Source organism: Hemitrygon akajei, chromosome 8, assembly GCF_048418815.1.
Source record: "Hemitrygon akajei chromosome 8, sHemAka1.3, whole genome shotgun sequence".
Classification (NCBI taxonomy): domain Eukaryota; kingdom Metazoa; phylum Chordata; class Chondrichthyes; order Myliobatiformes; family Dasyatidae; genus Hemitrygon; species Hemitrygon akajei.
This window is the reverse complement of record NC_133131.1, coordinates 62,554,539-62,567,144: the sequence shown is the minus strand read 5'-3', so window position 1 is coordinate 62,567,144 and position 12,606 is coordinate 62,554,539. Positions and strand designations below refer to the sequence as shown.

The following is a 12,606-nucleotide window of genomic DNA, read 5'->3' as shown; positions in this document are numbered from 1 at the left end:
CCCCAAGTTGTGGGACAAAACGACGACACACAAGGCTGTCAGAGAGGTGAACTGCAGCAAACTCCACCCACGGGTCTGTGACTAATTCCCCACTCACTCACCACACACGGGTCCGAGACTGACCCCCCCACCCACGGGTCCAAGACTGACCCCCCACTCACCACACACAGGCTCCAGACTGACCACCACTCACCCCCCACACACGGGTTCGAGACCGACCCCACTCACCACACACAGGTCCGAGACTGACCCCCCACCCACCACACATGGGTTCAAGACTGACCCCCCTCACTCACCACACACAGGTCCGAGACTGACCCCCACCTAGAACCTCACCATGCACGGGTCCGAGACCGACCCCCCACTCACCACTCACAGGTCCGAGACCGACCCCCCTCACTCACCACACACAGGTCTGAGACTGACCCCCTTCACCTACCACACACGGGTTCGAGACTGACCCCCCACCCACCACACACGGGTCCAAGACTGACCCCCCACCCACCACACACAGGTTCGAGACTGACCACCACTCACCCACCACAGAGGTCCAAGACTGACCCCCACTCACTCACTCACCACACACAGGTCCGAGAATGACCCCCCCACCCACCACACACAGGTTCGAGACTGACCCCCCACCCACCGGTCCGAGACAGACCCCCACTCACCACACATGGGTCTGAGACCGACCCCCCCACCCACCACATACGGGTCCAAGACTGAACCCCCACCCACCACACACGGGTTCGAGACTGACCACCACTCACCCACCACAGAGGTCCGAGACTGACCCCCACTCACTCACTCACCACACACAGGTCCGAGACTGACCCCCCACCCACCACACACGGGTTCGAGACTGACCACCACTCACCCACCACAGAGGTCCGAGACTGACCCCCACTCAGTCACTCACCACACACAGGTCCGAGACTGACCCCCACTCACTCACTCACCACACACAGGTCCGAGACTGACCCCCCACCCACCACACACGGGTTCGAGACTGACCACCACTCACCCACCACAGAGGTCCGAGACTGACCCCCACTCAGTCACTCACCACACACAGGTCCGAGAATGACCCCCCCACCCACCACACACAGGTTCGAGACTGACCCCCCACCCACCGGTCCGAGACAGACCCCCACTCACCACACATGGGTCTGAGACCGACCCCCCCACCCACCACATACGGGTCCAAGACTGAACCCCCACCCACCACACACGGGTTCGAGACTGACCACCACTCACCCACCACAGAGGTCCGAGACTGACCCCCACTCACTCACTCACCACACACAGGTCCGAGACTGCCAGTTCCAGATGCGGATGGTCTGGTCATCAGAGGCGCTCAGGATCCAGGGGTATTCCTGCGGGGAGGGAGCACCCTGGGTCAGACATGCAAGCCCACCTTCTCTCCCTCAGCCTGCATCCTTGTCCCCACTCCTCACCAAATTCCTTGGCCACCTCTCCTCACTCGCACCCTTTCGATCCCAATCCCTCCCCTTCCCTACAACCAACTTGGCCTCACAATCTGCCTCATTGTGACCCTGCACAACGCTCTCTCGGCAGCTTTCACCTTTTATTCTGCATTGTTGCAGCTTTATCTTGTTCTACCTCAGCGCACTGTGTTAGGGTCTGATCGGTGGGCAAGACAAAGTTTTCACTGTATACGTGACTATAAATCTGTAAGCTAACAGTCCCCACACGTGATGGTAACAACAAAAATCACCAGAGACACCATCACCCCAAACATCCTCTTCTCCATCCCCCATCAGGCAGAAGGCATGGGGCACGAAGTTCAAGGACACCCTGTACCCTGCTGTTATCAGACTCTGGCACGATAAGATGGACTTTTGACCTCATTTCAATCGGAAGGTTACTGCACCTTCCCTGTAGCTGTTACACACTATTCTGCATTGTTGTTAGAACAGAAACAGGCCTTCAGCCCATTGAGTCCGAGTCAAACTACTAACATGCCCAGTTCCATCCACCTGCACCTGAACCAACCCTTCACATCACATACCTGTCCAAATTTCTCTTAAATGTTGAAATCGTCCCCACATCCACCATCAGTTCGTTCCACACTCTCACCTTGAGTGAAGCAGCTCCCTCTCATGTTCTCCTTAAACATTTCACCTTTCACCCTTAACCCATGACCTCTTTGTAGTCTCACCCAGCCTCAGTGGAAAAAGCCCACTTGCATTTTCCCCTCGGTCCTGACGTGCTCATAAAGACCTTGCCCTATAACTCAGGTTTAGCTCAGCGCACTGTGTGCCCCTCAGTCAGTGCATTGTGCAGTGTGCCAGGCAAGCTTTCCCCTGCATCTCAGTACACGTGACAATAATAAGCCAGTTCCAGTACCACAGCCCTTCACCCTGACCCTCCCCACAGCCCCGCACTCACGTGGTGGAAAAACGTTGTGCGGATGTAATCCAGGTGACCCAGCAACGTGAAGAGGCAGCGTCTCAGCTTGTAGTTCCAGACCTTGGTGGGCGGGAGAGAACAGTGATTTCCTCAGCTCACACACAAACTCAGGCAAACACACATGCTTTCTTCCTGTACTTAAACGGTGGCCAGGCAATCACTGACAACGGCGGCAGGGCAGGACAGTGCAACCGATAAGGAATTTGCATGTTCTCCCCATCACTGTGTGGGATTCCTCCGGGTGTGCCACGTTCCAAGCACGATTGGGGAAGTAAGGATCAGCAAGTTGAGGGCATGCTTTGTTGGTGCCAGAAGTGTGCCGACACTGGCACGCTGCACCCAGCACATCTGCAGACTGTGTTTGTTTACGTAGAGACACGGTGTGGGACGGCCGCACCAGCCACCAACCCGACTTAACCCTACCCCAATTCACCTCTAACCGGCACGTCTTTGAACTGCGTGAGGGAACTGGAGCACCCAGAGGAAACCCACGTGGACACGGGAGAGCGTACAAACTCTTTGCAGACGGTGTCGGAATTCCAACCCCCGAGCTGTAGCAGCGTCACACTACTGTGGTGCTGATTGCTTGATGCATTTCACTAAATGTTGCGACAAATAAAGCTAATCTCGTAACCTTCCAAAAGCATCATTTGCTGGAGGAACTCAGCAGGCCAGGCAGCGGCTACAGAAAAGGAGTCGAGACGCTTCACCAGGACCCATGAATGGTTCTGATGGAGGGGCATGGCCTGAAATGTTGACTGTACTCTTCCACTGAAGCTGTTGCTCAGATTCCCAGCATTGGCAGATATTCTTGTTTGTAAAAAGCATCATTTATTCCTATAGGGGTCAGAGATAAGCTGCCTTCCTCTCTCAATTCAGTCCTCAGAATCAGGGTTAATATCACTGGCACATGTCATGGAATTTGCTGTTTTGCAGCAGCAGTGTTGCAATACACAGTAATAAAAACTATAATTTGTACACACTTAATTTAAATTAAATCAGTAGTGCAGAAAGTGAAAGCAAAATGCTGACAGTGTACGTGGGCTCATTGCCCATTCAGAAATCTGATGACACCTTTTGGTCTTTCTTCCACGGCCAACCCGAGTGCCCTAACTGGGTGGCAATGGAGTTGAGCTCCACTAAAGAATTATCTATCTCTGCACTTCTTGGCTCTGCACTCCCTAGTAGTCTGCCCAGATCAATAGCTAATCCTCTCGTTAGACACACTTTGCGTATATGGGCTCAGTTCAGGAAATGCTATGGCTTCCAGGGGTTTTCCGTTTCCAGCCCTGTCGCACATAATCACCTTTTTTTTTACCTACTACGTACGATTCAGCATTCCATGTTTGGTATAGGAACAGCATTAGACATTTTGAAGATCTTTTTATTGATAATCGCTTCGCCTCTTTTCAGCAGCTCTCTGTTAAGTTCAATCTGCCTAACGCTCATTTTTTCAGATATCTCCAAATCCGACACTTTATTGCTCCTTTAATTCCTAACTTTCCTGAAATGCCTGCGAAAAATGCTATGGACCTATTTCTTTCCATCAATCCACTAGGTAAAGGTTTAATATCAATTATCCAAAATAAACTAGCAGCCTTACGACGGGCCCCTGTGGATAAAATTAAAATGGCCTGGGAGCAGGATTTAAATATCTCCTTATCCGAGGAGAGCTGGGACTCAGTTCTCAAATCGGTTAACTCAACCTCTTTTTGTGCTCGCCATTGCCTTTTACAGTTTAAGATTGTTCAGAGAGCCCATATGTCTAAATCTAAACTATCTCGATTCTACCCTAGCAATAGTCCGCTCTGTGATAAATGCAAGAGGGGCGTGGCCTCTCTCATCCATATGTACTGGTTCTGTCCTAGTTTGGAGAAATTCTGGAAAGATGTCTTCACTACGTTATCGTGTATTCTGAATCGGCGCCTAGAACCAAACCCCTTAATTGCTCTGTTCGGTTTTTGGGGCGAGACAGATTTATGTCTGGGTCCGACCAAATGCCGAATATTATCCCTTGCCTGTCTCCTGGCTAGACGCTTGATCCTCCTTAGATGGAGAGATGTTGCCCCGCCCACTCATGCGCAATGGCTTAACAACATTATGGCCTGCTTGGACCTCGAAAAAATTCATTATTCAGTTCTGAATTCGGATCTAAAGTTCCATAAGGTCTGGGAACCTTTTATCGAGTACTTTCATAACCTTCCTCTTGACTAGGGGTTTTGTTTTTTTTTCTTCTTCTTTTCAGTCCCTTGCTTTCAGCTCCCTTTTTTTTCTGGTAGTAGGCATTATTATCTTCTGTTGCTAAGTGTATTCACAGTCTGGGAGTTTGACTGTTCTGACTTATACTCTCTATATTGTGTTGTGGTTGGTCTGGAGTTGTTTTTTCTTGTGTTGTGGGGCTTGGGGAGGATACTAAGCTTACTTGTCTTTAATTTAGGTGCTTTTTTGTTAATTCTCTTCCTTTGTAGCATATTATTATTGTATGCTTAATTTTGCACTGTATTAATGTTCCTCATTGGGATTTGGGGTTTTTAATTTGTAAAATGTTTTGAAAAACTAATAAAAAAAACTAATAAAAAAAAAAGAAATCTGATGACAGAGGGGAAGAAACTGCTCCTGAAACACTGAGCGTGTGCCTTCAGGCTCCCAACAGTAGCAATGAGAAGAGGGATGTCTTTAATCATGTAGACATCACCTTTTGAAGGTATCGACGAAGCTGGGGAGGCAGATGGGGAAGTGGTGTTAGGTAAATTGAAGCTGGGGAGGCACAGGGAAGTGGTGTTAGGTAAATTGAAGGGATTAAAGGCAGATAAATCCCCAGGGCCAGATGGTCTGCATCCCAGAGTGCTTAAGGAAGTAGCCCAAGAAATAGTGGATGCATTAGTGACAATTTTTCAAAACTCCTTAAATTCTGGATTAGTTCCTGAGGATTGGAGGGTGGCTAATGTAACCCCACTTTTTAAAAAAAGGGAGAGAGAAACCGGGGAATTATAGACCGGTGAGTCTGACATCGGTGGTGGGGAAAATGCTAGAGTCGGTTATCAAAGGTGTGATAACAGCACATTTGGAAACAGGTGAAATCATCAGACAAAGTCAGCATGGATTTGTGAAAGGAAAATCATGTCTGACGAACCTTACAGAATTTTTTGAAGATGTAACTAGTAGAGTGGATAGGGGAGAGCCAGTGGATGTGGTATATTTAGATTTTCAAAAGGCTTTTGACAAGGTCCCACACAAGAAATTAGTGTGCAAACTTAAAGCACAAGGTATTGGGGGTATGGTAATGATGTGGATAGAGAATTGGTTGGCAGACAGGAAGCAAAGAGTGGGAGTAAATGAGACCTTTTCAGAATGGCAGGCAGTGACTAGTGGGGTACTGCAAGGCTCAGTGCTGAGACCCCAGTTGTTTACAATATATATTAATGATTTAGACGAGGGAATTAAATGCAGCATTTCCAAGTTTGTGGATGACACGCAGCTGGGCGGCAGTGTTACCTGTGAGGAGGATGCTAAGAGGATGCAGGGTGACTTGGATAGGTTAGGTGAGTGGGCAAATTCATGGCAGATGCAATTTAATGTGGATAAATGTGAGGTTATCCACTTTGGTTGCAAGAACAGGAAAACAGATTATTATCTGAACGGTGGCCAATTAGGAAAAGGGGAGGTGCAACGAGACCTGGGTGTCATTGTACACCAGTCATTGAAAGTGGGCATGCAGGTACAGCAGGCGGTGAAAAAGGCAAATGGTATGTTGGCATTCATAGCAAAAGGATTTGAGTACAGGAGCAGGGAGGTTCTACTGCAGTTGTACAAGGCCTTGGTGAGACCGCACCTAGAATATTGTATGCAGTTTTGGTCCCCTAATCTGAGGAAAGACATTCTTGCCATAGAGGGAGTACAGAGAAGGTTCACCGGATTGATTCCTGGGATGGCAGGACTTTCATATGAAGAAAGACTGGATCGACTAGGCTTATACTCACTGGAATTTAGAAGATTGAGGGGGGATCTTATTGAAACGTATAAAATTCTAAAGGGATTGGACAGGCTAGATGCAGGAAGATTGTTTCCGATGTTGGGGAAGTCCAGAACGAGGGGTCACAGTTTAAGGATAATGGGGAAGCCTTTTAGGACCGAGATCAGGAAAAACCTCTTCACACAGAGAGTGGTGAATCTGTGGAATTCTCTGCCACAGGAAACAGTTGAGGCCGGTTCATTGGCTATATTTAAGAGGAAGTTAGATATGGCCCTTGTGGTTAAAGGGATCGGGGGTATGGAGAGAAAGCAGGTACAGGGTTCTGAGTTGGATGATCAGCCATGATCATACTGAATGGCGGTGCAGGCTCAAAGGGCCGAATGGCCTACTCCTGCACCTATTTTCTATGTTTCTATGCCCACGATGGAGCTGGCTGACTTTACGACTATTTGGTGCCTTCCTGGTCAAAGTGCACACACCCTGGCCCTGCTGTTGGGGAGGGAGCCACAGGATTTAGACCCAGTGACAATGAAGGATTGGTGTTCAATTTCCAAGTCAGGGTAGCATAGGACTTGCATCACAAGGTGGCGTGCCCCTTCCTGGTGGGATTTTGGATGTCTGGCAGAGTAGCTTGGTGTCTGCCTGCAGGGCATTCTTTATTTTGTACTGAGAGACACAGTACGGAGTAGCCCTCCCTCCCTGCCCTAAGGTCTGCACCACCCAGCATCCCCAGACACCTCCGATTTAACCCCAACCTCATCACGGGACAACCTGCAATGACCAAGTAAGCTACTAACCGGTATATCTTTGGACCGTGGGAGGAAACCCACACATGCAAGTGGAGAACATATCGAGACTCCTCACAGAGGACGCCAGGACTGAACTGCAAACTCCAACGCCCCGTGCCGTAATAGCGTCACACTAACCGCTCCCCTAGCGTAGTCACTGCAGTCACCAGTGGGGGAGAACGACCACAACTGGGGGCAGGGTAGCATCAGGGGCAAGTGTAATGCTCTAAGGTGCCAGCAACCAGGGTTCAATCCACAGCATTATCTGTAAGAGGTTTTCACGCTCTCCCCAAGACCACGTGCGCTCCTCCCACACTCCAAAGTCACGTGGATTAGTAAGCTGTGGGCACTAGATGTACAATGACTGCAGGCAGTGCTGGTCGCTGATGCAAAAGGCTCACTGCACTGACGTGACAAACGAAGCTGGGCTGGAAGGTGGAAGGGGCGTCACTCGAATGGCTCCCTTCCCAAGGACCAGCTTCACAATAACTCACCCACCCATTTATACCAGGCTTCCCACATACAGCTCCTCAATTCATGCTCTCCATTTTTATTGCTTATTTACTTTATTTATTATTTTTAATTCTTTTTCTCCTCTCCCGCCAGTTTGTTGTCCTTTCCACTTTGGTTGCCCTTTTGCTGTGGTCTTTCATTGATTCTGTTATGATTGTATTGAGAAATATACCTGACATAATCATTATATATACCTGAAATATAATCACTATGTACTAGCTATTTACTACACTATGTAATCATTCCTATGTACTGAATGTATTATTTTATATATTCCTATGTATTATTTTACTAGACACATTTTGCTGTGTATTGTTTTAACTAGATACTTTGTACTCTCTTAGCTGCATACTGTGGCAATTACAGAACACCTGTTTAGCTAGCAGCACTAATTAGCTGAAATGTACTCCATGTATTACACTCAGCCTTTGTTCAGTAAGAGATAACGGTGGCAGACAGGATGGTACGAGCAGGAAATGTAATGTGAGGGAGGTTGTCTGAAAAAATAACCTTGGCCAGGAATGGGGCCCCAATGCGAACTGGAGAGAAATAATGGTGGTGCATCGAGAGCTAGGCAAGAGCGATTGATTAGTTAATGTATAGATGATATGCAACTAAAAATTAATTGGGTATGCTGATGAAACCGAAATGTAACTGAGATAAGAAATTACTATAAAGAATGCTGTACACCGGAGCTCGGTGGGCTTTCGGTGACAAGTTCATTGATTGCCTCAGCCTTTGTTTGCAAATAAAGGTTTAAACTTCTCGAAGAATTGTCTGCGTCTCCTGGTCATTTCAAGTAACCACGACAGTTGCTGGGTTTATTGAGTATGCCCACAAGAAAATGACAGATATACACTTTGATAAGACATTTAGTTTAAACTTTCAGTCCCCTGCTCCCAGATTCTGCAATGGGGACAATGCACCATCGCAGATTCACCCTCCAACCTGCGCGTCTCTCAAACACTGGAGTCCCTGGGGCAGAGTCCAGGCTAGACCACTCTCGAATGTCGCAGAAGCTCCACTCACTATACTCCTGACTCACGGCTTGTCTGAACCGAATAGTGTACGATGTGCATTTCTGGTGCTCTCATCCAAGGATAATGTACAGTCGATTAGCTGTAGTGTTGTGTAGTTCATTAAATACATCATTCTTTACTCTTTGTCCTTTTTATACCTTTTTAACAATTTCCATGAAATTGGCTGAGGCAGCCGCTTAATTGGGCCAGAATGTACTGGTCCCAATGAACTTGAATCCAGTGTAATTGGAACTGTGCAGTTCAACAATTAATTATCTATACGCCCCTAACTGTTTAGTATGTTTACTAGTGATCAGAGCATACATTTGCAATCGTTCAATGTGTGGTTTAGTACGTTTACCAGTGATCAGAATGTGCATATGCACATTCAGTGTGTTCAGTGTATGCCCTGGTGATTACAGTTCTTTGTATCATTCTGGAAAGTCCTGTAAGCTTCTATTGGTATCCTATCATTTCCACAGAAGCTATCAGATTGGTTACCTCTTATCTACAAATTTGAATGGAATGCAAGTATAAAGAGCTGAAAACACAGCCCTGTCACCTTGACTCTTTCCTTCCCCTACCAGACTGCTGTTACTGTCTGTTCTCAACTCTCTTTGTTCTACCAATGCTTAATAAAACAATTGCAAAGCAACAAGCTTTTTACCTCCTTCCTGACTTCTGAAGGAACCTTGGATTAAAAACATCAGAATAAACAGGACATGGTTGACACAGAGGGGCTGGGCAATTAGACCCTGTTGGATTCTGCTCCTTTTGATACAAAGTTCGTTCAGAAATCAGGGAACAAGCACAAAGCCTGGTGCTTTGCAATTGTGTTATTGAGATGATGCACCAGAAAGAGACAGTATTAGGGGCCTACCTGTGAAGGGAAAACTAATACTAAAGAAACTAAAAAGATTAAGTTGGCACTGCTTTGTGTTTAGCTGTCTTACACTCATAGATGAGGAAATTACATTCAAATACATAGATCAGAACTAACCAATTGGAAAGCTACTGCTGAATTCTGCAGTATCAAGCTAACAATCAGAAAGCACCTGTTCAAGCAATGCAGAACAAAGTTCCCAGAGCTTTCCATAATGATACTCTGCAGAGACACAGTAAAGTATCATATGCACATAAACATTACTTACAATACAAATAGTAAACCACAAAAGAAATAACAGGCTAAGGAGATCAGACTCAACAACCTCACAGGAGCTGTCACTGAGGGCCGGCCGGTTCCTCCGGACGGGGCTTTAGAACTGCGGGCTGGGGAAGTTTTTCACACAGAGGGTAGGGAACAGAAACTGTACTCATTTAGGGAAGTGAATAAGAATGAAATGAGTAGCTGTTTTGTCCTGGATGCCACTGCGCTTACAGGTTGTTGGTGCTCCACTGAACCAGGGAGAGGGAAGGTGCTCCTTCACAAAGGGTGAGCAGTTTCAGGTTCCTGGGTGTCAACATCTCTGAAGATCTATTCTGCGTCAAACATATTGATGCTATTACGAAGAAGGTACAACAGTGACTGCATTTCATTTGGGTTTGGTATGTCACTAGACTCGTGCAAATTTCTGCAGATGCTCTATTTACTGTAGTTCGGTATATTCCTGTTTCAATTTGTAGTATTTTCTTTGTATCAAAACAACAAATTCAACTAAATATGCCAGTGAATTAAACTCTTGTTTTGAGTAACTCGACAGGTGAAGGGAATTGGAGAAGCCAATGTGATCTATTACTCCCCACGAGCAGTACTGACACCCTGACCCCCAGTCAGAGATCAGCACCACAATCGCACAATGACCTCTCCCCACTCCCTACAACTGGGACAGACACCCTGACCCCAGACAGTCAGAGATCAGCACCACAATCCCACGATGACCCTGTTCCACTCCCTACGAGCAGGACAGACACCCTGACCCCCAGTCAGACAGAGATCAGCACTACAATCCCACAATGACCTCTCCCCACTCCCCACGAGTAGGACTGACCCGTTAGACAGAGATCAGCACCACAATCCCACCACGACCCTGCCAACGTCAAACTCTCACCTTGATCTTATAGTCATCGCCGCCGGAAACAAAGAGGGGCTGCTGTTTGTGAAAGTCGATGCCTCGTACAGGGCCTGTGGGTGGTGGGAACATAGACTTATCAAATATTAATGGCAGAACATCAAACACCCTCACCTTCCCCCACATTCCCATCCACTCATCACTCACTCTCTCCCACACCCTGCCTTCTCCAGGAGTTCCTCAAGCCAAGATAACACCATTCCAGAGCAAGACACTCTTTTCCCGCAATGGGGGTTGATGTGTAGGGATGGATGACAAGCTCAATGAGTAGTCAGAGCAAGCAACCCAAATTCACGAAAGGAATGTAAAAAGCAGGCTCATTGTCCTCTCACAGCTGCCCTGGCATTCCGTAAGGACTTTTCCCACAGCAGCTCCCTGCCTTCACTAAAAATTTCCTGAATTCTCACCGCTGTCTCTAAGAATTCAGTCTGTGACAGCATGAGTTTCCTTCCACCTCCCAAAGGGCTCCAAGTTGTGGGGGTGCTACATTGGAGGTGGAGGCATGCCGTCACTCCGACTGTGTTGATTCAATGTGCCATCTGAGCCTGGAGCTCGGGATCCCATCTTCCGTTAACCCAGGGATTGATGCCAAAGATCAGAGCCCGATGGCCAGAGTTTAGAGACCCGAGGCCTGTCCTGAGCTGGTGGACTCTCCATGTGGACGGAGGGAATCGGCCTCTCCTGAGTTGGACTCTCCGTGTGTGTGGACAGAAGGAATCAGCCTCTCCTGAGTTGGACTCTCCGTGTGTGTGGACAGAAGGAATCAGCCTCTCCTGAGTTGGACTCTCCGTGTGTGTGGACAGAAGGAATCAGCCTCTCCTGAGTTGGACTCTCCGTGTCTGTGGACGGAGGGAATCGGCCTCTCCTGAGTTGGACTCTCCGTGTGTGTGGATGGAGGGAATCGGCCTCTCCTGAGTTGGACTCTCCGTGTGTGTGGACGGAGGGAATCGGCCTGTCCTGAGTTGGACTCTCCATGTGTGTGGATGGAGGGAATCGGCCTGTCCTGAGTTGGACTCTCCGTGTGTGTGGACGGAGGGAATCGGCCTCTCCTGAGTTGGACTCTCCATGTGCGTGGATGGAGGGAATCGGCCAGTCCTGAGTTGGACTCTCCGTGTGTGTGCACGGAGGGAATCTGCCTGTCCTGAGTTGGACACTCTGTGTGGACGGAGGGAATCGGCCTCTCCTGAGTTGGACTCTCCATGTGCGTGGATGGAGGGAATCTGCCTGTCCTGAGTTGGACACTCTGTGTGGACGGAGGGAATCGGCCTGTCCCGAGTTGGTCTCTCCGTGTGGACGGAGAGAATCGGACTGTCCCGAGTTGGACTCTCCGTGTGGACGGAGGGAATCGGCCTGTCCTGAGTTGGACTCTCCGTGTATGTGGACGAAGGGAATCGGCCTGTCCTGAGTTGGACTCTGCGTGTGTGTGGACGGAGGGAATCGGCCTGTCATGAGCTGGTGGACTCTCTGTGTGCACGGAGGGGATGGGCCTCTCCTGAGTTGGACTCTCCGTGTCGATGGAGGGAATCGGTCTGTCATGAGCTGGTGGACTCTCCGTGTGGACGGAGGGAATCGGCCTCCCCCGAGTTTGACTCTCCGTGTGAGTGGACAGAGGGAATCGGCCTCTCCTGAGTTGGACTCTCCGTGTGTGTGGACAGAGGGAATCGGCCTCTCCTGAGTTGGCCTCTCCATGTGTGTGGACGGAAGGAATCGGCCTGTCATGATCTGGTGGACATCCGTGTGGACGGAGGGAATCGGCTTCTCCTGAGTTGGACTCTCCCTGTGTGTGGACGGAGGGAAACAGCCTGTCCTGA

General features: G+C 48.7%; 1 protein-coding gene across 4 annotated transcripts in view; it reads right to left on the bottom strand.

The window, feature by feature from the left end:
* The window catches only part of copa (COPI coat complex subunit alpha), a 98,554-nt gene that overhangs the window by 81,711 nt on the left and 4,237 nt on the right, over nucleotides 1-12,606 (bottom strand). For 3 of the 4 annotated variants that reach the window (XM_073053925.1, XM_073053924.1, XM_073053926.1), the window contains 3 exons: nucleotides 10,775-10,848; nucleotides 2,413-2,493; nucleotides 1,300-1,376 (listed from right to left, as the gene is read on the bottom strand). In XM_073053925.1, the coding sequence (XP_072910026.1) occupies nucleotides 1,300-1,376; nucleotides 2,413-2,493; nucleotides 10,775-10,848 (232 nt within the window). Of the gene's footprint in view, nucleotides 1-228; nucleotides 243-1,299; nucleotides 1,377-2,412; nucleotides 2,494-10,774; nucleotides 10,849-12,606 lie in introns of those variants that run through there. The other variant, XM_073053927.1, reaches the window with a different exon arrangement.